The sequence below is a fragment of the Vulpes vulpes genome, chromosome 2, assembly GCF_048418805.1.
Source record: "Vulpes vulpes isolate BD-2025 chromosome 2, VulVul3, whole genome shotgun sequence".
NCBI classification, from domain to species: Eukaryota; Metazoa; Chordata; class Mammalia; order Carnivora; family Canidae; genus Vulpes; species Vulpes vulpes.
In genome coordinates, this window is record NC_132781.1 from 78,260,958 (window position 1) to 78,284,619 (window position 23,662).

At 44.2% G+C, this 23,662-nt stretch overlaps 1 protein-coding gene across 5 annotated transcripts in view; it reads left to right on the top strand.

Moving 5' to 3' along the window:
- The window catches only part of LNX1 (ligand of numb-protein X 1), a 181,378-nt gene that overhangs the window by 147,260 nt on the left and 10,456 nt on the right, over positions 1–23,662 (top strand). For all 5 annotated transcript variants that reach the window (XM_072748989.1, XM_072748988.1, XM_026016514.2 and 2 more), the window contains 3 exons: positions 3,514–3,716; positions 6,038–6,409; positions 17,568–17,699. In XM_072748989.1, coding sequence (XP_072605090.1) covers positions 3,514–3,716; positions 6,038–6,409; positions 17,568–17,699 — 707 coding nt within the window. The remainder of the gene's footprint in view (positions 1–3,513; positions 3,717–6,037; positions 6,410–17,567; positions 17,700–23,662) is intronic.

Consider the following 23,662-nt stretch of genomic DNA (forward strand, 5'->3'; position numbering starts at 1 on the left):
TCGTTATTATAGCAAATGTCACCTCTCATTGCAACTGCGTCTGTAAGAGCAGGGGTTCTTTGGTGAGTGTTTGCATCCTCAAGGTGAAGTGTGATATCTGGCACATATTATGGCATTCGCCGAATGTGCAGTGACTATAGGATTACAACTTCCTTTCTGCCAGTCCTCCCTCTTATGAAAGGGTCCTGAGCTTTCTAAAGTTTTCTTCTGCCTGGGTAAGATCAGTTTGCGTGTTTATTGCAGAAACCTTTCTGAGCAGAGGTTACTGTGTGTGAAGTACTGGCCTGGGCTCTATGATTTTATACCAAGATTATAAAATCCAGTTCCTGGCTTTGAGAGGCTCGTTCATGCCTGGAAGAAAATAAAATACCAGGAAGACTGAGCTGTAAACAAATGGCAGCAGCAGCCCCAGAAAAGGAGCATCACTTCGGAGCAGGGCAGCTTAACCCACGTTTAAGGGGCAGTTTATGACCCGGATGGGCATTGGGATCTAGACTGGGTGTTAGAAAGCAGTGGGAGATGAGGTTAAGACTAGACTGGAAGGGTCCCGGATGCTGCTCGGGGGTCTTGATTTGGGGCAGTGAGCATACCTGAAAGCTTTTGCACAGTGTTACTGCAGCATCTGTGTCCCAGGAAGATGGGGATGGCTGCCGAAGTAGGTGTGCAGGGGCCTGAGAGCAGGAGAGAATGGGTTTCTTCAGATGCTCCAGGGGTGCATGGGGTGAGGTGCTAAAGACTCAACAAGGCTGGTAGTGATGGTCTTTTCAGGATTCAAAAAAAGGGCAACAAACCTTTCCAAAATGGCCTTCAAGTCTCAGTGCTTCGGCAACTTGTGTTTAGGCCCGTGAACTCACGTGGCATGGTGTATCCATCCGTCATGGGGAAAGAGGCTCCGCTGCTTATTGGCTCTATGACTCTGGCCAGGTTACTTAACTTCTCTGAGGTCCAGCATTCTGTCCTCTAAAAAGCAGGGATAATAATAATCTGTTTCATAGGATTGTTGTAAGGACAACCAACCCCCCCCCCCAAAATATGCATGCAACTGGCCAGCTCAATGCCTGGCACATAACAAACACTCAGTAAATAACGTATCCCTAGGGATCCCCGGGTGGTGCAACAGTTTGGCACCTGCCTTTGGCCCAGGGCGCGATCCTGGAGACCCGGGATCGAATCCCACATCGGGCTCCCGGGGCATGGAGCCTGCTTCTCCCTCTGCCTGTGTCTCTGCCTCTCTCTCTCTCTGTGACTACCATAAAATAAAAAAAATAATAATAATAATAACGTATCCCTAGTCCTTCGGTGAGGACACGATACTCAGCAACTCTATTTCATTCCAGACCAGTACAAATTTGGCAGTTGGATCTGTTGTTGTCATTTTAGGTTTTATTTATATGAGAGAATCTCAAGCAAACTCTCTGCTGAGCATGGAGCCTGATGAGGGGTCCATCCCATGACCTCAGGATCGTGACCTGAGCCAAAATCAAGAGTGGGATGCCCAACTGACTGAGCCACCGAGGCACCCTCCCCAAAAATTATTTTAATACTTCGAGGTCACTAGGGTCTCATTGGCGTGGCTCTAATTCACGTTATGTAAAAAGACAACTGGGTGTGCCCTTTCACACTCTCAAATCAAACGCCCTGAGTAATTTAGGTTTGGGAGGATGGTTTCTGTAAATCTCTTAGGGATGGGGGAGGAACCGACAGGGAGGGAAAGGGGAGCAAGAATCAGCAGCAGCTTTGATGATTATTTCTAAATCTTTGTTCAAAGTGATTTTTTTTAAATAGCCATTGCCTGTCACCAGACCTGTTCCAACAAATGCTTATGGTAACGCCTACTTAATGTAATCAAAGTAGTTTAAACATTAATTGAAAGCAATCACCCAAGTACTGTTAGCACCAGGAACTGACAGATTAAGGCCGCTGCCCACAGCCTTCCAGCAAAGCCAATCTTACATTAAATTACATCCCAGCTGAGGTTAAGGACGCGCATTTGCAACGTCTCAGGCTTCCTCTGGCTGCTTTGTTGATCATGTCCTACGGTACTTTGAAGTCATTTTAATTCTTTCTGTATTGTTCCTGGAGAGTTGAGCACTTCTTAATGAACTCATAGTTCATTAGGGAAAATGGACTAAGGTCATGGGTTTTGAAAACAGGGCTCATTATGCAGAGCCAGACCTGCTGTTTCCCCCCTTCCCAGCTGACTTAATGAAGAGAGAATCTTAGGGCAGAGGCAGCTGTCAGCAGCTAGAGGAGACAAAAGCATCCCGCCCACCGCATCCAAACTCAGCAACCAGGGAGGAGCCGCCGGAGCCACCAAACCAGGTGCGGCCTGCCTGGCATCCCGCGGTGTCCCTTCTGCACACTTCTGTGCAGACAGTGCTGGCTTATGGGTCTCTCCGGCGAGTCCCCCGTGGGACCATTGTGAATCCCTGGTTGTTCCAAAACCCCAGGGAGGTGACAGGATGGCAGGTCACTTGGAGCCCCAGGGTGTGACGGGCTCTGAGGGCCACCTTACTTTGCAGCCTCCAGCAGACCAGGTCACTTCCCCACTCTCAGCTCAAATGCCCTCACATGCAGAATAAAGCTGCACAATGGTGTCTGTTGCTGTCAAACCAGACGACTAAGGAAGCTCTTCTGCATGTGGGCCCAGCGGTGGGGTCGGGTTGGGGTGGGGTGCGGTGGGGGCTAGTGGTGAAGGGACCCGGGAAGGATTTCATGGGGAAAGAAGAGTCTTCCATTCAAAGGTAAAGTCTGAGCTCTCTGCATCTCCTGTTAGCTCTGAATTCAACAATCCAGCCAGAGCAGGGATGAGCCTCCAGATGCCACCACCTCTCTTTGGTCAGGGATTGGGCTGGCTGACTTCCCTTTATTGACAGCAGTGTCTGGGAGGGAGGCCTGGGAGTGCCCTGAGCCTGAAGAGCAGGGACTGCCGGGGAGAAATCTTCAAAATGGCCTGAGAAAGCAGAAAAGCTGGTTTGGTCTGTTCTGTCCCTCGACAGGGAGGAGCTGAGCCTATGGTCTCTCCCTTTGTGACCCTTCGTCCTCATGCACCCCTCCACCCTCAGGAGGCTCTGGCCAGTGCTCGTGATCTGAACACACAGCCACAGGACAGCTGCAAACAGTGTCCTCAGAGATCTTAGGGTCCCGGGGGAGGATGAATGAAATGAGCATGAATGACAACAGAGGGCTCAGTGCTGGGGAGAAATACAAGCTTTTGGGGGGGGTGTGGAATGGGATGTTTGGACAGAGCAGGGCAAGAGGGACCAAGGTAGAGCTTAATTGAAAGGGATCATTTCATGCGAGTCTTGAAGGAAAAATTGGGTCTAGGCCTAGAATGAAAAACATTCCAGGCAGAGAAACCGATGCTGGCAAGGAGGCAGGAAAATGGAAAACATGTATGAGGAACGATGAATAGTTTAGTTTGGCTGACACCAAGGTTTGGCAAGAAGAGGAGGGCTTGGAAATGTCCTCCGGGTGGGTGTCTTAAATAAATACTGTCTTTGTCCATTTTAGTCTTTCCAAGGTTGTATCACCTGATTCCAGATGGTGAAATTACAAGCGTCAAGATCAATCGAGTGGATCCCAACGAAAGCCTCTCCATTAGGCTCGTGGGAGGCAGCGAAACCCCGCTGGTCCACATCATCATCCAGCACATTTACCGCGACGGGGTGATTGCCAGGGACGGCCGGCTGCTGCCAGGAGACATCATCCTGAAGGTAGGCCGCAGTCCTGGTGGGGCCGGGAAGAGGGGGCTTGCTAAAATCCCTTCGGAGCAAGTCAGCGGATGGATGGAGGAAATGCCAGATGGATGGGAAGCGGTCACTTTCTAGGGTTGTCACTCCGGTAGGGCTCTTTCCCTGAGAGTTGTCATTTAATGGAGATAGGTCTTTGCCCCTTCTGTCTTGTCCTTATAGCCTCTGCCTCCTTCTGGGCAAGAGTATTTCTGTCTGTCTCTGTCTTCCCCTCCTTCCTCGTCTCCCCTCCAGCTCCTGTCCCCGCTTCCCTTTCTCTACCTCCTTCTCTTCCTGTCTCCTTCCCAACCCCTCCTCCCACTTGAAGTAACCATAACATAAAAGAATATGAAACTGGAGCATCTATTTGTCTTCTCGTATTGTTTTTAGAGCAGGTTAATGGAACATGTCATCTTGGATCTGGTCACTCCCTTTCACACACCCCTCTTGCAGGAAACTTCCTGTAGCTTAATGGCCCTCCATGAGAAAACCCAAAAGGTGAGGCTAAGCTATTCTCACCAAGGCACCGACCTTCCAGGGCGGGCAGGAGGTGGAACAGCACACCCTGGGCCTTGTTGTGCTTGGGGGCTTGGGTGAGAGGAAGGATGCTAGGGAAGACTCTTGAGAGCAGAAAGGACAAAGGGAGAGTTGTTCATCACACAGAGGTCGGACGTGTGGTGAGAGTGACAAGGAATCCCTCCCTGGCTGTAGACTCCCTATCTGATACCCAGAGAAGAGTTTCATCCCATTTCTTCTAGGTGGTTCAGGGGCCAGCTCCTGATACAGCGTGAGCTATTTCTCTGCCAAAAAAAAAATTCTTATTCTTATTATTATTTTTTTTTTGGAATAAGAGGAGAAAGCATTTAAAGCAGCGATCAAACCCCCCCTGGTCTCTGGGGTAAAGCACAAGGCCGGGCCCGTCAACCTCCAGAGACAGTCCTCCACAGTGCAGTCAGTGGACTCTACGTGGTTTCCCTCCAGAGGGAGGGAGTTGTTCTTCCCGGGAGGGTCACATAAGACGTTCTGATTCTTAGGGCCTTCAGGTGGCCCTTGCAGGCCAAGGGCTGCCAGGACTGTCTAGCAGATGACCCCGGCCTGGGTGTGATGGGGGAAATGAGACACAGGATACATGACAGGGTGGAGCAAGGGCTTTAAGCTCACCTGTGCTTGGATATCAGTGGTGAGGCTTGTCTGTGCATGCGAGCCTCCATCCATCCCTGGAGAGGCAGAAAAAAAAAATGATGATTGTGTCCTGCAGGGAGACCTCTTAAAATCTCATTCTGAGCCTCCTCTATCAATTGGCTGCAAGTACAAGAAATCCGACCCAACCACAGAAGTTCGAGAAGGCTGTCTCTCTCCTGTGGGGCCCCGGTCCTGCAGACCCTGCGCAGAGTGTGGGGCTGCTGCGAGATGGTTTTCTTGCGAAGCAGTGACTCCCGCTAGGGGCTGAGCCTTCCGGCTGGGCCTGCTTAGCCAGAGTAATTAAAACCAGAAAGCCCCATGCGGCATCAGCCCCGCAGATAATTAATGAGGCACAAATTAGAGGGCTGAGCCTGAGGACGTGTAAGTAGCATAATAAAGTGATCCAGCCTTTCAGTAAGAGGGCCTGGGAGCTCATGCCCATCAGTTTGCTTGAAACTATACAGAGATTTTTTTTCCCCTTTTTTGTTGAGAACCTGGGCAAAAGACCTCATAGGCAGCAACCAACTTCAGACCACACACATGCACCCATGCACGCACGTACCTGCACACACACGCTTGCACGCGCACACATGTACAGTGGCAGGGCCCGGAAGTTCCAGCAGAGAGATGACCCCAGGAGAAAAATTCACCTGGAGGTTTTAGGGAAGAAAGTGTCAGCTCAGTTTAATCTGAACAGCATTTTCGTGTAACCATTTGACCTTCAATGGAAATTTTCTTCTTTTGCCTTTTCCTTTTTCTTCCTTTTTTTCTATCCACTCCCCACCCCGAGCCCCTTAGCTGAACACCAAGTTGGGCAAGCAACAGAATGGAGGGCTGGGACTGTGTAAATACACCTGGGGCATGTGCAGGAACAGGCTGAAGAGGGAGAGACCAACAGAAGGTGCAGGGAACAGGAGGAAAGTGGGGTTAGAAGTCCTGTTGGAAGATGGGGGGGTCTTTGGAATATTTGGACAGAGGAGAAGGTGACAAACCAGAGGGGTCTTGCAGGAAGGGTCCTGCTGATGCTGTGGGGCCGGGCCTTGCAGGAAGGGTTGTTGTGGCAGGTGGGGCTGGCTGATTGGCTCTAGCTTCGGGTCCCCCCCACCGTCCGCCTCCCCCTCCAGGTCAACGGGATGGACATCAGCAACGTACCTCACAACTATGCCCTGCACCTCCTGCGGCAGCCGTGCCAGGTGCTGCGGCTCACGGTGCTGCGTGAGCAGAAATTCCAGAGCCGGAGCAGCGGACAGGCCCTGGATGCCTACGGGCCCCGCAGTGACACCTTTCATGTGATTCTCAACAAGAGCAGCCCCGAGGAGCAGCTGGGAATAAAACTGGTGCGCAGGGTGGATGAGCCCGGGGTGTACATCTTCAACGTGTTGGACGGCGGTGTGGCGGACAGACACGGTCAGCTGGAGGAGAACGACCGTGTGTTGGCCATCAACGGACACGACCTTCGGTACGGCAGCCCAGAAAGTGCGGCTCACCTGATTCAGGTGAGTCACGGGTCATTGCCAAGATCCTGGTTAGCACCTGTCAGCGTAAGTGGGATGCTCCTTACCCTGACCTACCCGCCCTCTGACGACCGTGTGTGACGTGCAGTGGCCCCCTTCCCAGGAGTCAAGACTGAAGGGCCAGGTAGGAACATTACTCCAGCAAAAGATGTGTCTCAGGCCCACGGCCGTTCCCTCAGTGTGGCCAGCCATCCGATCTGACTGCCCACGTAGGGGTTGTAACCTAACCAGGTGAAGGGCACTTAAGATCAGCAGCGTTGCGTCATCCTTGGACCCAGTCTGTTATTTGCAGACCCTGGGGTCATTCACATCCATTCTGGACACTTCCAAGACACCTAGGGGTACTAACTCCCGTAAGAAGCGGTGCCATGTGCCCTCCGGGAATCCTGTGGATGGAGACCACCGTGGGATTGGCTAAGGCTGAGCCTCCTCTCAATGGCTGAGTCCAGCCTTCTTGGAAAGCCCGTGGGAACTCAAGTATGAATCTATCAGAAGGGCCCTAGAAAGAGAGGCATACAAGTGATGTTCCCGATAGCCTGACATTGGTTCAAATGAATTCACTTTCCTGACTGGCATAGCATCATCAAGCCCTAGCCTGGGTCTTGTTGTCTTTGGCTAGGTCACCATGTTTTTCCATTATTTAATGAGCTGCCATCTTTATTCTTAGGACAGGCTTTGTTGTGGGCTCTTGTACTCTAATTCATTTATTCACTCCCTTTAGCCAAGATGTATTAAGTTTCTGCTACTCACCCAGACACGGTGTCAGGTACAGAGAACATAGAGATGGTGGCCTCTTAGGCTGCTCTCAAAGGAGCCCAAATCTAGTACAGGGGATGGACTTTCTGTAAATAATTGCCATCGGATATGTTAGTACTATAATGCTGTTTCAGATGGAGAGATTTTTCTTGCATGGGCCTAGGAATTCTTTACAGGAAAAAATCTTGAACTTGGGGCTTGAGGAATCAGTAGAAATTCTCTAGGTAGACAAGGCAGGGAGGGTCATTTTAAGGCAATACACCACAAAGGAACATTTCCCTGGAAGGTGGTTAGGAAAAGCATTAATACCTGGAGCGTGGTGTCTATTAAAAAGCAGCCGTAGCAAGGCAGGGGTGGGAGGCAAGGACCAGATCCTGCAGAGTTTTATAAGCCACTCTAAGAAGCTCAGATTTTATCCTCAAGGCCATGGGGGTGTCCCTGGAAGGGTTTAAGAAAGGAAGTGACATGATTTTCTAGATCTCTCTAGAGGTAGTAGAGAGCTGATAGGGGAGGGGCCCGATTAGAGGCCTTATCGTATGAAGCGTTTGCAATTACCCGGCACACCACGTCAGCTTCCAATTAAAGTATTAATACTTCAAGAAGGGACAGCGAGTCAGCAGCAGTAGTTGACTGAACCTTGTACCAAGCTCCGCGGAGGATGATAATCAGAAGACAGAGAGTACTTTCGAGAACTTGGTCGCTTACGCACACACACGAATCTCCCTACCCTGGGTTCCGGCCATGGAGTTCCTGCAGGTGTTCACAAGTCTCTTCATTGTCGTGTGTGTGGTATCTTCTCCTTCTTCCTCAAGGAGAACCAAGGAGTGTGTGCTACTGTCCTTTTAGGTGTGGACGGCCTGAGGCAAAGAGTGCAAGGAGACTTACCCTCCGTCCTCCGTCCTCCGTCCACCAGGATAAGAAGCACATGGGCTGTCCCACTCTCGAGGTGATGCTTAACGTGATGGATATTTATCTGCCTAACAGGCCCTGAGGCCATAGTCTGTGGAGCAGGTGGAGAAGAAAATCAAGAGTTACAAGAGGCATTTCCCCTCTTGAGTTGATGCCATGTATTCCCAAACCCACATGCCCGGCTTTAACTTCTCTGAACACCATACTCATGTAACCAACTCCCTACTTGGTATCTCCATGTGAATATTTTTAAATATTCAAACTTCAAACTTCATATCTAAAACCAAATCCTTGACTTCTCTCTACTCCTTGTCAAACCCGCCCTTTCCAGGTTTCCATCCTTTTCCAGTCTCTAGGAATGGCACCATTTATGCAGCTATTTGGGCCAGAAGATTTTCTCACTTTCTTCAACATGCTCTTTTTGGAATCCATTTCTCACTATCTCCATGGCATCCATGAGCCATGCTACCACCAGCACGGTCTCTGCGAGAGCCCTCCCAACCGGTCTCCTTGCCTCCGCACATGACTTCCTACCTCTGCTCTCTAAGAGGCAGTTAGACGGCCACTCTACAAAATCAGTCCTATCCTGTCACTCCCACGCTCAGCTCTCCGATGCTTCCCAAGACACCTAGATTAAAATCTCCAAATATTAGCAGTGGCCTTCAGAGCCATATGTAATTTGACCTTTAGTTATTTTTCCAACTTCATTTTGTAAGCAAAGTAGAGGATTTCTAGTATTCTCGCCCTTGTCTTAGCATGCTCAGTCACAGTACCCTCTTGCTACTACTCCTCAAACATTTCAAGACCTCTTTCACCTCAAGGTTGATGTTCTTGCTATCCCTCTGACTAGAAGAATCTTCCAAATATCTAACTGCCATGCTTCATACAGGTATCCTCAAAGTCACCTCAGAGAGGCTTTCACCAACAATCCCACTTAAGATAGCTTCTCCCATCCCAGCTCTACATCCTTTATGGAATATGCTTTATTTTTTCCTACCAATGAATTACTTTATTACCTGTTGGCCTAGTGCAGAATAATACAGTAGAGTATTGTGACTCAAGCACTTAGAGAAATGTCTGGCACGAACAGCCACTCAATAAATGTTTGTTGAATGAGTACATTGAGCCAAGTTATAAAAACGTAAATATACAGAAGATAAAATTTATGCATTAATTCCATCTCTTAGGGATTTTTCATCATCAAACCATTTGCCAAAGAGCAAACACCAAATCGACTTTTACATGCTGTTTGTCCCCAAGATGGAATTTCTACATCTTTTCCTCTTGACTTCGTTCAGTTATTATTGGTTGAGCACCTTCTAGGTGCCAACAAGTGTGTGACACAGTGGTAAACAAGATGGGCACAGTTTCTGGCCTTGTAGAGCTTGGAATATATTCCGGTCTCTGATCTCAAATGCAATCAAGTCAACATTTAGCAGGTGGTTCTAGCCTGTATATGTCAACGGATGAGAACAGAAAATAGACATTTTATGAAAACATTCACCCATGGAAAAGGAAGAATCATTGTTTTTGTCATGAAAAACCCCCTACGCATGATTTTTTTCCCCTCCTTTGGAACTAGACTTTTAGGCCATCATCAATTTTTTTTCCCCTATTGTGTTTGTCAACTCCCCCTGCAGGTCAGCTCATGTTCTAGAGATAAGCTGCCCACTACACCTCACAATAGGCATAAGAAAACCTCCCTTACTCATACCACTTGGACAACTTTTGATTACATGTGGCATTCTACTTTTTTAGATTAATAGCAGAAGAGGAGAAAAATTTCCCAGAGAATGTAAATTTATGAAGTAAAATCTTGCCTAACAGTGGGACTTCCTAAAAGACTCTTCTGCTTACTAAACAAAGCCAACGTACTTTATAAGCAGAAAAGGGGAAGAAAAATTCTTTTAAAGGCTTGGGCAAAGCTAGCTGGAAAAGAAATGGAAAAAGTAGAGTGCTGGGAAAATCCAGTTAAGCAATCTCAAGCGTTGATTTTATTTATGTGATACTCGTAACACACACCAGGCTGCGGGAATTAAACTTAATACCCTTCAAAGGTGGAGAGTCAAGTTACCCACCAATCCTTGGCTGTCTGGCCCTCGTGTATCTCCTCCATGAATCATACTTGCCTTAGAAAGAAATTCCCAGACAACATGTCCTTTTGGTCATGTTTTCTCCCACAGTACCACACTTTTGCCTTTTTCTCCATTATTTCAGGGAAAAGCTATTACAGAGAAGCCACAACTGTTTTAAATTTGACCAACTTACATATGTGGAGTCCTACCCCCACTTACTCAGCAGCCCCGGGTGCCAGATCCCAGGAGTGAGTTGGACTCCTCCAGGAGGAGAAACCCTAAGGAGACAGAAGCTTCGAATATGGAGTAGTTGACTCCAATTAACTTTATTGACTTTTTCTCCATTGTCAATTTCTTGAATTTTTTTTTTTTTTTTTTGAGCACCATGTCTAGAATAACTGAAGGAAAGAGGCAGCTTAGTGACACTGCCTGGTGTCCTACCTAAAACCAGAGAACCACAAAATACAGACCAAAGATTGAGACTCAAGGGAAGAAAGGGCTCTCCACCCTCCTATCATGGAAATTGCTTCTCCCTCCCCACACATCAGTGTGCAAATGATTTATGCTGACAGGTATGCCTATTTTGAGATGTTCTCATCTATCTGCAATTCTGGAGCAGGGAGTTCAGATGTATTTGGGAGTTCAAATATATACAGTTAATAAGTGAAGAAAGTAATTTTGGATTTCAAATTTGAGTCTCTTTTCTATGCCTTTTTTTCCCCCTAGGCCACTCCCAGACTTGAGGCAGATGCAGAAACATAAATTCAAAGCCATCCATAGAGGTGATAATAACATAGATTTTCATTAATACTTGCATATGTGTGATTATTTTTTCCCCTTTGCATGAATTAATATTTCAATGAGAAGTTATTTTTATCAAAGAACAACCAACATCCAGGCTCTTCGAACTTTTCAAAAGAATGTGAGAGGCTCTAGACAGAGCCAGAAAGTAAATAACGGACTCCTTGTATTACCTATATTTGTTCTGAACACGTGATTCCAGCTCATGAGTTCTGCACAACTGGAAAACAGACAGAAATCTTGTCCCCTGGAGCCAGTAAGAACTGCCAGTGAAATAAGACCTGATAGATCAATGTGCTTTTTACAAATCAGCACAGCTAATACCAAGTCAAATCCCCTATTTAGACCAATTTTATTAACATGACATTGTAATAAATTTAATACAAAGGCTAAAGAATACATAGATGTAAGAACAGTCTTCTTGAGCTGAATTCTCAAAGCCCAGATGATTTTTCTATAAGGCTCTAAATTTCATGCGTTCATGATAAAGCATGGCTTGGGACACTGTACAGCTTCTTAGAATTTTGTGAGCGAATCTCATGCACAGCTACACACTGCAAATATTAGGGAATTTTTTAACTTTTTTAAGGGAATCTTGAGGCTTCACTGCCCTTCCGCCAACTCAATAGATCCCCCATGTTGCATTTTTTTTTAACACCACGGAACAGAATGAACCATGAGAGTCACTTCTAGATACCATAAAAGATATGACATTTGAGCCAAAGGATGTGGGCCATTCCGCTGACTGAGCAATCAGCAGCCACAAGAACTCAAGAACGAAATTCTTCTTTTGACCTTGTCACTGACATCCATAGGACCCTGCGTATATCAGCCTGTCATCATTAACATCTTAGCACTTAAAAGATGTGCCTCTGGGAGCACATGGGCGAATGGAGTGACAGTCAAGAGGGAAAAATCGACAGAATTTCTGTCTCAAATCTTTTTCTATCCTGGTGAAATCCTAAGGTCCTATTCATCACTTTTCCTCAACGCCTCTTAAATTTCCTTTTTCTTTGGCTAGACTCTGGTTGCTCTTTGCTCACTAAAGTAGCTGCTGAAGATATTCTTGAATTCTTTTAAAAATGTGCCAGGCGTTATACTAGGTGCTAATGTTGCATGCAATGGTGCACAAATCGGCACACACCAGGTTTGCTTTCACCAAGCTCATTTTATAGAAACTCTCAAAAAAAAAAAAAAACCCCTCTCTCCATTAACTTGTTCTGGAGTTCTATTTTTGGAGCCCCCAACTTTTTGCTCAGTGAGAGGGATTTTTCTCAATTTCTCTTGCTCACTGGAAGAGGGGGGTTAGGGCAAGGGCTTTGTTTCCGCACCCCATTGTGTAGCGTGTTGCCAGGTCAGCAGATGATTGATGACTTTGGTATTTTTCTATCATCGCAAATGGTAACAGTTCTGATTGCCATGTAGGGTCGATGCCATACATGATGTCGGAGCTAGGCCATACTGATGTAATGCGTCCTTTAGTGAAGGCCTGGGAACCTCCCTGTCATCTTTTCACTAATCAGGAATAATGAAGACAGACATCTATGCAGTCCTTGGCTTCGCAGAGCTAATCCCCTAGGCACACAAGACATGGCAAAACGGAAACTCCATCCCTGAGGTCCTGGGTACAGCTGGTCCATCGGCGAAAATACTACTCTGTATCGGGTCTTCTGGATCCTATTCTATACACACACACACCTGCTCAACTTTATTAGAGTGGGTCCAGAGTTCATCAAGCTCTTGAGATCACTTGAAAACATGAAATATTAGGGCGCTTGGGTGGGTGGTTGAGTCAGTTAAGCATCTGCCTTCAGCTCAGGTCATAATCCGAAGGTTCCAGGATCAAGTCCCGTGTTGGACTCCCTGCTCAACTGGGAGCCTGCTTCTCCCTCTGTCTGATGCTCCCCCTGCTTGTGATCATGCTCGCTCTCTCTTCTCTCTCTCTCCCTGTCAAATACATAAATAAAATATTTTTTAAAAAAAGAAAGAAAACATATGAAATATTTAAGAAAGTAGAAATATTTGACCTGGAAAGGAGAAGAGCTGAGAGAGAACAGTAAACCCCTATCTCCAAATAAGATTGTCACATGGAAATTGACTTTGGGCTGCCCAGGAGAGCATGAGTGGAGCCGATGGGCAAGCAAGAAAATGGCACATTTAATTCAGCCTAAGGACAAACTTTCTAATTAGTGCCAAGAATGGCCCATGCTGCATGGGACACAGTGAGCTCACGGTCGTTGGAGGCACTGGGGCGTGAGCTGGGAGACAACATGGCAAGGATTTTGTAGGGGGAACTGAAACCTGGGTTACAGAGAGAATGTTGGATTAGATGATGTCTGACCTCTCTTCCATATAGATGACTTTTCAATGATGCGGAAACCAGTGCTCCACAATTTCCCCAGGGCACTGTGAACACAAGATAGATGAACTGGCAAGGCTATGTGAGCAGTTGGTGGAAGGGAAGCTAAGATGGGGCAACCCCAAACAGCATGGAGAAAAACCATCCCTACAACTATACACTGAATACTAAAGCTAGACTATCTCACTCTGGGATCCTGGGAAAATAAACTAGTGGGGAATGCAGATCCAGGCTGAATTATTTTTAAAGCAATGTTCATGAAAACCTTTCTTGGTGGAACACTAATTTGAGACAAGCTTATTTATTATAAATGCAACTGTAGCTCTCAGTTGTCTCTGTAACGAGGGCTCCCAGTCAAGCATGGGTCACCTGAGGACCCATACCAATGCTATAAGCGTTGTGTATATAGGGTCTCATGCTCTGAGCAGTCATCTGGATGCCTAACAGCTTGGAGATTCCCTGTTTTGGGTCTTTAGAATGTTAAAAACCATTTTATTTAAGCATATTCGTGTATGTGTGTGTGTGTCCTTTTTTTTCTTTCTTTTTTTTTCTTTTTTTTAAGCAGCAAATGCTGTAATGCATTTGGTTTAACTCAGTCCTCTTTCACAATGAATAGGTGAAGCCCTGGGCTAGGTGAGAAGGTCACACCTTGAAGTACAGGTACCCTATCTACTGCTGGTCTGCCCTAGTTGTCGCTGGCTGGCTCTGCCATTGCGTGGACCCATGCAGTGCTGGAATAGTAGAAAGACGCCCTCAGCTCCAATGTAGAGCTCTGCAAAATGCCTCTCCTGCTTTGTGTGGTGGCGTCTTTGACTTTCCATTTCTCTGCTCTGTGAAGTTTCTGACCTGTGTTGGATCCTGACACGGTGAACACTTCTTACCAGCCACAGTGGCTTTTGTAGGGAAAAGAGCCCTTTCCAGGCTGAACATGACCCTACAAGATGCCTGCCCTGCAAGATGTCAGTGTGGTGCTTTCAGACAACTCCTTCCAGTTACAAGAGGTGGGATTTTATGATTTTTAAACAGGCTGCATCTAAATGAGACTGCCTTAGACTATGGTTCCCTTTTTTGGCCCTGCTTAGTCCTGTCATGGAAATATTATTGGCAGTCTTGAGTCAAGTCTCAAAAGAGCAAAGAAAAATAATCCTTCAAACATGACCCAAGAAGACAAGCCTTCCCATGATAAATGCTACTCCATTTTAATTCTTTGGTTTTCTCTGAATATTAGATTTTTTTCTTATTCCTTTTGCTGGAAGTAATTAGTCCCACCCTTAGAGACTCTTATGTGTGGAACCCATATCTCTTTCCTGGCACCTGCTCCTGATGGTCCCGTAAGGGGACAGGAGCCATGTCCCCAAGGCTTGTCGTGAAGTGCCTGGCACATGTCAGCCACAGAGACAGAACGGCTGCCAACAAGCTAAGGTCCCCGGGGGAGAAGGCCATCGGAAGTGCTTCCCTTAACCCATAGAAAGGAGAGAGGGAGTTTAATGAGTGGGCTCTAAGAAGAGAAAGAATAGGTATAAGCAGTGAGACTATGCAACTTGTAACCACCACGTCCAGAGTCTTTCTGGATCAAAACTGAGGGTGTTTAAGGGAGAGAGGAGAGAGGAAACTTCACCTGAAAAGGATGGTCCTCTGGCCTTGCTTGCTACTCAAGATAGCCACAATCTTAGGAGTTAAACACTGCTTTGGCCCAAATTGCAACTCTCCAAGAGATGCACGCGAGAGGCTATCCTACACCTGCCTGCTAGCATGCTCTTCCTCTGAGCGTGGTATCGAAAGCGACAGATCTGCTGCGCCACCTTTCTGGCACATGTGATGCGGGCACGCAATAAAAAATTTCTGCTGTTCCGTCTCCCCCTCACCCCCCTGCCCACGCTTCACCTTCACACCAGGCTCACACCCACAGAAAGAAAGACTCACTGGTTCTAAGAGCTGTTTCTCGACACTGAATCCAGCTGCTCCTGAGGGCTAGAGCCAGTACAAACACATTAGCCTATTTTCCACCTTACAGCTTCAAACACTGGGAAAGAAAGCAAATCCAGCACCGTCTCCCCGAGAGCAATTTGTAAGGTGGCTGGTAAGAGCCACAGATCCAGCCTTGCAGAGAACGTATGTCCAAGAAAATTGATACCCGGGTTATTCATTGGAGTGTTGTTCCTGCCAGCAGCTTACTACCAAAGTCAGCATTTGAAGCCCCAGTGAGAAATTTGGGTTTGAAAATGTGAATTAAACGGTTCTTGCAGGCTGCTCCTTGGCATTTTGAATTTCTCCTGGCAAGTTGATTCGATATAGAAGTCTCAGATTTTCTCAACTCTTCCGAGATGCCTAGGTCATGTAATTGCTCAAGGGCCAAGCGAACATGATACCATGTGCAGGCCAAAGACAAATCCCCCTGGATTTGGTATTTTTCACAACAAGATCCTTCACATCGGAGTTTCCCTGAAGATAAGGAGCAACTCTGGGCATGGCAGTTGGAGTTTTGACTGGTGTGTTTGCCACTTATCTTTTAGTCATTTTTGCTTCAGAAAGTTCCTAGAGATAACCTCCTCGGGATAAGCGAGTCTTACAGTATAAAGAAAGAAACACTATTACAAAATACTCTTCTAAGAATTGAGTTTAGTTGGCCAATCTCATAGTTCTTCATGTCTTGCTTCATTGTTGTTTCCGGAGCTTGTTATTTTCGCTCTGATGCAAGTTTTATATGTGATAAGAACCAACAAGGAATTCAAGATAGGCAAATGAACAGAGGAAAGGTATGTAAATGATGATTGCGTAGACCAGCCAAAGGGATGACGGGGCTTTATGTGAAAGAACGTGAGTGAAAGACTTGATCTTGCTTTTCGGGGCCTATTAGGTAGGATTTTTTTTTTTTTTTTTTTTTTTTTTTTTTTTTTTTTAGGTAGGATTTTTGTAATTACAGCGTTGCAGGGCGAATCAACTTGACTGGCCCATCATTGACCAAACACTCTTAATGTGCTTGAGAGATGGTTTTTAAATTTTCATCCGATTTACAGTTACCTAGGGGATGACGCCTAAGTTTCAAGAGAGCTCTGAGAAGAAATGTTCATTAATATAAGGATGCAAAATCACAAAGGATTGGGCTGGCTAATTGTTGGACAATCCTGGGAATCTGATTTCATCAATGGGGTTCTGGTTGCTTAAAGTTTTAAAAACATGGTCCTCCTTCATGGCCTAATTTTCCCATGGTGTGATTGCCATGCCTGTAAAGGAAGAAGGCAGGCCAGCCAATGTCTATCTCCGCGCTGTGGTAAGCGGTCAGGGGATGGGATGAAGAGAGGGACTGCAAAAGCTTACTTCGCTCTTCTCCACCTTGTCCCCAAATGTAGTCTTTCTTGGGGAACTTTCTAATCAACTCTGGGCCATCGGGGTGCTTTGTTGACGTACATTTCACAGGGCTAAGATCTCTTCTGTCTGCCTTGAGGATCTGGATGCTCAGTAGTCAGCAGTTCTGGAAAAATGAGTAATGTCCTCAAACAGACGTGAAATTCATCTGTGGCAGGAAGCCAGTTTGTAAATTTATGGTGAGGAATAATGGACCTCCACAGTAAGCAATATATTTGCTATTTGGAATGTTCTGTGCAAGCATCAATGTACATAGCACAGAGGAATAGTAGTCAGAATTAACGATAGTCCCATAAAAAAATAAAGGATCAAGGCAAAGGCCCTTGAAGAGGCTGTATTTGAACCTATTAAGTCATCCCTGTATTTCTAAAGTGTTCATCCTTTCCCGTGTCTACTACATGTTTAGCACCGTAGATGCAGGATTTCTCCTCCTATAGTGGTAGTGCTGCTGCCACCAACTCTATTCCTTTTTCTACACTATTTACCTTCAGTCTGAGTTTTAGACTGGGCTACTACTTTACACTGTATACTCTGTTCAATCTGAAAAGTCCTTCAGATGTGGCTTATATGCAATGGAGCCATCCCTTAAAAAAAAAAAAAAATGATGTTTGATGATGCCTTTTCAAAAACTGTTGCATCAGTCAAACCTCCCCTAGTTTTTCCCTTGAAGCAGGTGTCATTTCCTGATTTAAGATAAAGGAAATAATTCTCACGTTCTTGTCAAATTACAAAATGGGCATTGTCATGAGAAATGGTAGATACCTTTTTTTTTTTTCCATAAAAAGGGTAGAATAAAACTCGCATCTTGATAAGCCCCTGGTGCTGGACCCTTTGGATGGAAGCCCTGAGCTAATATCTGTGTCTTCTTACCCAGGCCAGTGAAAGGCGTGTTCACCTCGTCGTGTCCCGCCAGGTGCGTCTGCAGAGTCCTGACATCTTTCAGGAAGCCGGCTGGAACAGTGACGGCAGCCAATCCCCAGGGCCGGGGGACAGGAGCACTCCCAAGGTGAGCCCCAGCCAGGGTATGTCTGCTTCTCCTGCAGGAAGCTGTTTCTGGGGAAGGCTTCACACTTTAACATTTCTAAGCGTCATTTCTGGACTTCATCACTTGAATATTGTTTGACCTGTCTTGTAAAACAAAAAGCCCAAAGTCCCATCTTCAAGACCTGGTGAGATAGCAGGTGTCTCCCATCCAAGCAAGAGGGAAGAAGGTGCAGGAGAGTTTTGAAACCTGATCTTGCAGACTTTGTATGGGAACATAATTTCAAGTGTAAGCCAAATAGATGTCATGTTTTTCCAATAGTCCTTTTGCTTAAGGACCGTTTTTACTCATTTTGAAATGAAACGAGATTGGCTTGGTTTTTTTTATTTTTGAAGTTCCCAGTCTGCTTGAAAATTGAAGTATCTTATTAAAAATTAAACTTAAAAAAATTTTTAAAAATTAAAAAATTTAAAAATAAAAATTAAACTTAATATAATTATATATCATATAGTATGTTATATATTTAATATAAATTATTAAAATAATTCTTCTGCTAATTTTAGTATGTTTGTTTTTGCAGAAGAACCCAGGAAGATAATATAAACACTTGAAGTACATATAACATTAGGGAGTGGTGGGAAATGGGACAAATCAGGAAGCTAATGCTATAACCTCTCCATTGGATGGGTCTCTAAAGCAACACAAACCTCGCTTAGTCTGAATTCAGAGTCCTGTAGGCTTGGCTTGGCATGCATTGTGATGGCAATGAGTTTCTAGCCACTTTTCCTAAGATGTGATTACATTAAATCACTTGTAACTAAAAAAACAAATCGATAGGTAGCCCATTCTTCTTGGAACAGAGATTAGGGAAATGTCTATCATGGCAATCAGAACCTATTGGGCTATGTTTCAATTAGGAATAAGTCACAGGTTTTGGGTTTTTGAGTAATGTATACAGAAACAATACTCAAAATCTTGATTTTGAAACATGCTGTTAATTACACAGCCTACAAGGCCACAGCTCTACCCTTTTCCCCAGCCAGCTAGCCAGCCATGTCCCATAAATCCATAAATTCCAAGCTTATTTACAGTAAGCAATCTAGATGGACCAGGTAACTCCTGCTGAAACATTTTATGGATGAGAACTCCCGGATGTCTTTTGCTAGTAAATATCATTAGTGTATTTAAATTAAACTAATGGTATTTATTAATGGAAAACTAGTTTATTAGCTTAATCTAATTAATCTAATTAATTATAGTTGGATCAACTAGACCATATGGTGTTCTAGCTCATTAAACCACTAAGCATGAGGCTTCCACCAGCACTGTGGTGTATAATCCCTTCCATCTAACCACCATGAATAATGGAAACAGCCAGGATGAGCTGTTCAAATTTTTGCTGCAATCTCTATCACATATCTAATTCCTGGAAAACATACAGAACCAAACTGGCCTAGTGGGAAATTGTAATATTTTCATTTTAAGTTAAAATAGTCTGTCTGCCTTCTGAGGTGCCCTCAAACACACACATACACACGTGGCCTATTTACAATAAAACTAAGACCTATCTGGCTCTTTGATGATTTAGTTTTTTATGATCCTACTAAGCCTTGTTCTACCTAGGAAACAACATGGCTTTCTGGAAGTAGGAGCTTAAATGAGTCAGAGAAATGCCAAAGAAGGCAAACCTACACTTGTGACACAGAAAAGTTTGTAGCCAACTGAAATACTAAAGACAAATTAGGCGTCAAATGTGGGCTTGTGGCTACCTCTGTGGGAGGAAAGGGAAAGTGACCAGAGAGAAATCACAGAGGGACTTCAATTGTACTGGAACATGTATCGCTGATGCTGGGTTGTAAGGTACATGGGTAGGTCGTTATGTTCATCTTCATACTTTTTTTTTTATAAATCTAAAATGTTTTATTTTAGAAATCCCAATATTCTATGAAGTATTTCTTACAACTGAGTAATAAGTAGATCTGTGCCCATAATGTTTTTTAATCAGCTTGAATTAGTTCATACTAAATTGTGGGGCTATTTATTTATTTATTTATTTATTATTTAAATTCAATTTGCCAGCATATAGTAAAACACCCAGTGTTCATCCCATCAAGTGCCCTCCTTAGTGTCCGTCACCCAGTCATTCCATCCTCCCAATCTCCTCATCTTCCGGAACCCTTTGATTCCCAGAGTTGGGAGTCTCTCATGGTTTGTCTCCCTCTGTAATTCTTTGCCACTCAGTTTCCCTCCTTTCTGTTATGGTCCCTTTCACTATTTCTTATATCCCATGTTAGGGAACATTCTGAGGTCTCTCTCCAAAGTAAGGAAGGAGCATTGGGAGAGAACGCAGATGGAAAGAAGATCTCTCTCGTATTTAACTCTCTTTCTCCCCACCCAGAGTCAGGCCACTCTGGATGTGAAGGGTTCATGGCGGTACTTGGGTTTTCCATTGCTAACATGGATCTCTTTCTCTGGGGGTCAGGGGGGAAGGCAGATGGCTGTCAGAAACACGAGACAAAGGACGCATCTCCTGTTTGGGGTAACCCAGTCACTTATGTGGAGCCCAGAGGTGTTTGAAGCCTTACCTTGCTCAGTACAGCAAGGCTATTGGGTTAGCACTGAACAAATGTGGGAAAAAACTCTGCCCTTCAGGAACTCGTATCTAAAAGCATAAATAACCTATCTCTGCAGCCAGGAAAACGTAGGTTTCCGCATCCAAATCTTATTTGTCATGTATTTTATTTGACAGACTTGGGTTTGAGTTGAGTTCTCTAGTCAATGAGATAAACTGTTCCTGGAAAAATTGGGTAACTGATTCTTTCATGTGTTTTTCTGACACTTATCTGAAAATTGATAGGTTAATTTTTATCATGTGCTAAAACATGACCTCTGAAAGCAGAGTAGTTCAGAGAGTGTGGAATTAGATATCTTGGGTTTCAGTTCCCAACCCCATCCCCAACCCCCCACCAGCTGAACTTCACTGATCAGATTTGTTTTAATGTTGAGTTTCAGTTTTTCTGCCTGGATGCCTAGATAAAAAAAATAATATTTCTCTTACTCAAAGAGTATCTGGCCAATCTGTACATTATTCAAGGAATATTTATTCACAACAGAGCAATTAGAGCCTCACTTATTTCTATTAACTGGTGTGGCAGGCACGAAGCCATTTCTGAAATATCTTATAAGATAGATAATTTTGCTACTTTCCAAATGAACTTAGGGACACATTTTTTAAAACTAAGTATTCTCAGATCAAAGGTGTCCCTTTCAGTCACAGGTGTGCCCTATATGGGCCTTCTTCCCCACTTCATAAATGAGGTTGGGGGTGCTCTGAGTGATGACAGTATTACAAGATCTCAAAGGATATTACTATTAGAAACCCAAATAACAATAAAATAGGTTTAAACTTGCTACCTAAAAAGGCAGTTAAATTATTGGGATCTTCTTTTCTTCTGGGCAAATATTGTAAAATATTGATAAAACCCAATATTGGCAGAATTGTGGGAAATCATCATTTTCACAATGTATTGGTGAGATTATAGGTGATCGAACTGTTTCATACGTATCAAAATGTAAAATATGCAGGCTCTTTGATTTAGCAGTTGTACTTTTAGGATATTAGCCTAAAGAAATATTTACACAAATGCACAAGATATGTGTGTCTAAGGATGTTCGCAGTGACACTGTTTAATTTTGCAAGAGACTTATAAACAACCAAAATGGTCATCAATGGGGGGATATGACATATCCACATGATGAAGTACTAGGCAGCTGTTCAAGAATGCAAAAGAGCGTGTGTGTGTGTGTGTGTGTGTGTGTGTGTGTGTGTACACATATTTTTCAATGTGAAAAGATGTCTCTGTTTTCCAGAGCATTCCATACTGTGTTTTAGATATCACCTCGGGAGATTGATCTGCTACCCTGACAATATCCCTGGCTTCCATATGGAAATAATGGAGGAAAGCCCTTCTTTGTGAGGATCAGGAGTAAATGCTTTATGAATATCCCCAGGAATGAGCGGAAGCAACAGAGCAGCCAGTAAGAGTCTCTAGGTCTAGAGCTTTGCCCTGGGTTGGGGGCGTCTCAGAACAGCCTGCATCTCCAAGTAGGGCTCTTCTGAGAGGTCTGTGTTCAAAGGCAGAGACGTCCTGAATCTCACTGCTTTGTGGAGGAGAAAAGTCACGAACTGAGAAGGGATCTGGAGAGCGTCTCCAGAACTACTCAGGAGTGCTGGGACCACTGTATTCATACTGTTACATATTTGTCTTATTTTGAAACTTGGCCCTGAAGAAGATCCCATTTTAGTTTTACAACTCATTTCAGGTAACCAATCTCTTCAAGGTTCTGAGGTTTATAGAAACATATAATCCAGACCTTACAAATATTAATTGTAACATATAACTTCCCATAATAATTTGTGATTCCGGATTTAGTATTCCATGGCTACCAAAAACAATTTGTGGCACCTTGTAATTTATCCATACATTTATTTCCCAAACATAGTTACCATCTTTAATGTGCTAAATGCTATGTGCAGTACTAGGGATATAGTAACAGGCTATTACTGGATACAATGGGGCCAATTAAAACAGACATGGGTAATTTTATACTATAGAAAATCATGAGATAATAAATGTGCAAAAAGCCTAGGCTTATCTTCATAATGAAGTGGTAAAAATGAACTCTTGTTAATGCAAGCAATAGTTCTATATGATGCTAACCATCAACTTTGCAGAAGTTTATCATTCACTTGATTTGTTGAATAGATAATATATTCACAGGGTTCAAAAAAAAAAAAAAAACCCATGAGGAAGGATCCTCTTACCCAGGCCCCATCTGTCTGGTTCCCACCTCCACGCCCATAAAACCACTTTCTTGTTACCAGAGCGTCTTCATGAAAATGTAAATATCAATACAAATTCTCTCTCCTCCCTCTTTCTACACAAAAGTTAGTATAATTACACTTTCTTTTGTAGCCAGATGAGTTTTTAAATTTTATTTCCGTAGATAAAACTGTAAGTTGTGTTCCGAGCCCTAGACTTCTCTGAGGTCAGATCAGAGGGTGACATTTATTTGCAATGCACATTCACACATAGTCCCCTAATTTTTTTTAGCCAGATGAGTTTTTAAATTTTATTTCCGTAGATAAAACTGTAAGTTGTGTTCCGAGCCCTAGACTTCTCTGAGGTCAGATCAGAGGGTGACATTTATTTGCAATGCACATTCACACATAGTCCCCCTAGGTCATTACACATGGAGGAGAATACATTTTTAGATAATTATATGTTGATATAAATTCACTGACAAACAGTGCCCTTGACTCTTTTTGCTTCAAGATAACACTGCATGTAGCTTTGACTGTTTTCAACCTAGGGTTGCTGAACCAAAATCACAGTTCTCTTAATTTGCTTTTCAAAAGTCAGTCCTCAGTGTATGCTACACAATGTATATACTATGTTTTTACATAATAAAATTAAAGGGTAGAACTACATATTATTTTGAAAGACTGAAGATGCTAATTGGAGAGAACCCAGTCAGTAGTGAGTTTCTATGAAATCCATTATTTTCTCTAACTATGGAGTTCTAGAATGGACTCCCTACCTAAATTAAACAGAGGTCATTTAATTAAAATACAATTCCTTTTTTTTTTTAACTTAGAAGAAAACTCCTGATACTCATGAATGGCAGGAGCTTTATGAAATATGACTATCGGGAATAGTCACTTGAAAACTTGGGGGTGTGATTCACTTTGTGAGCTATTTCTCCAGTGGTCTCCAAACTGCTCCTCTTCTGTTTTTTTTCCATTCCCATTTGAAATGTAAACTTTCTCTGAATCAGCCTAGGGGATTTGGGATAAGGCTGCCCTGCTGAGGGTGACAGGCAAAGCGAGGGTTCCCTCTGCATGTGTCTTTCTCTATGAGACCAAGGACGACTGTCATATATTTATCCAATTGCGTAGGGTTTTTTGTGCGGAGGAAATGCAAGCT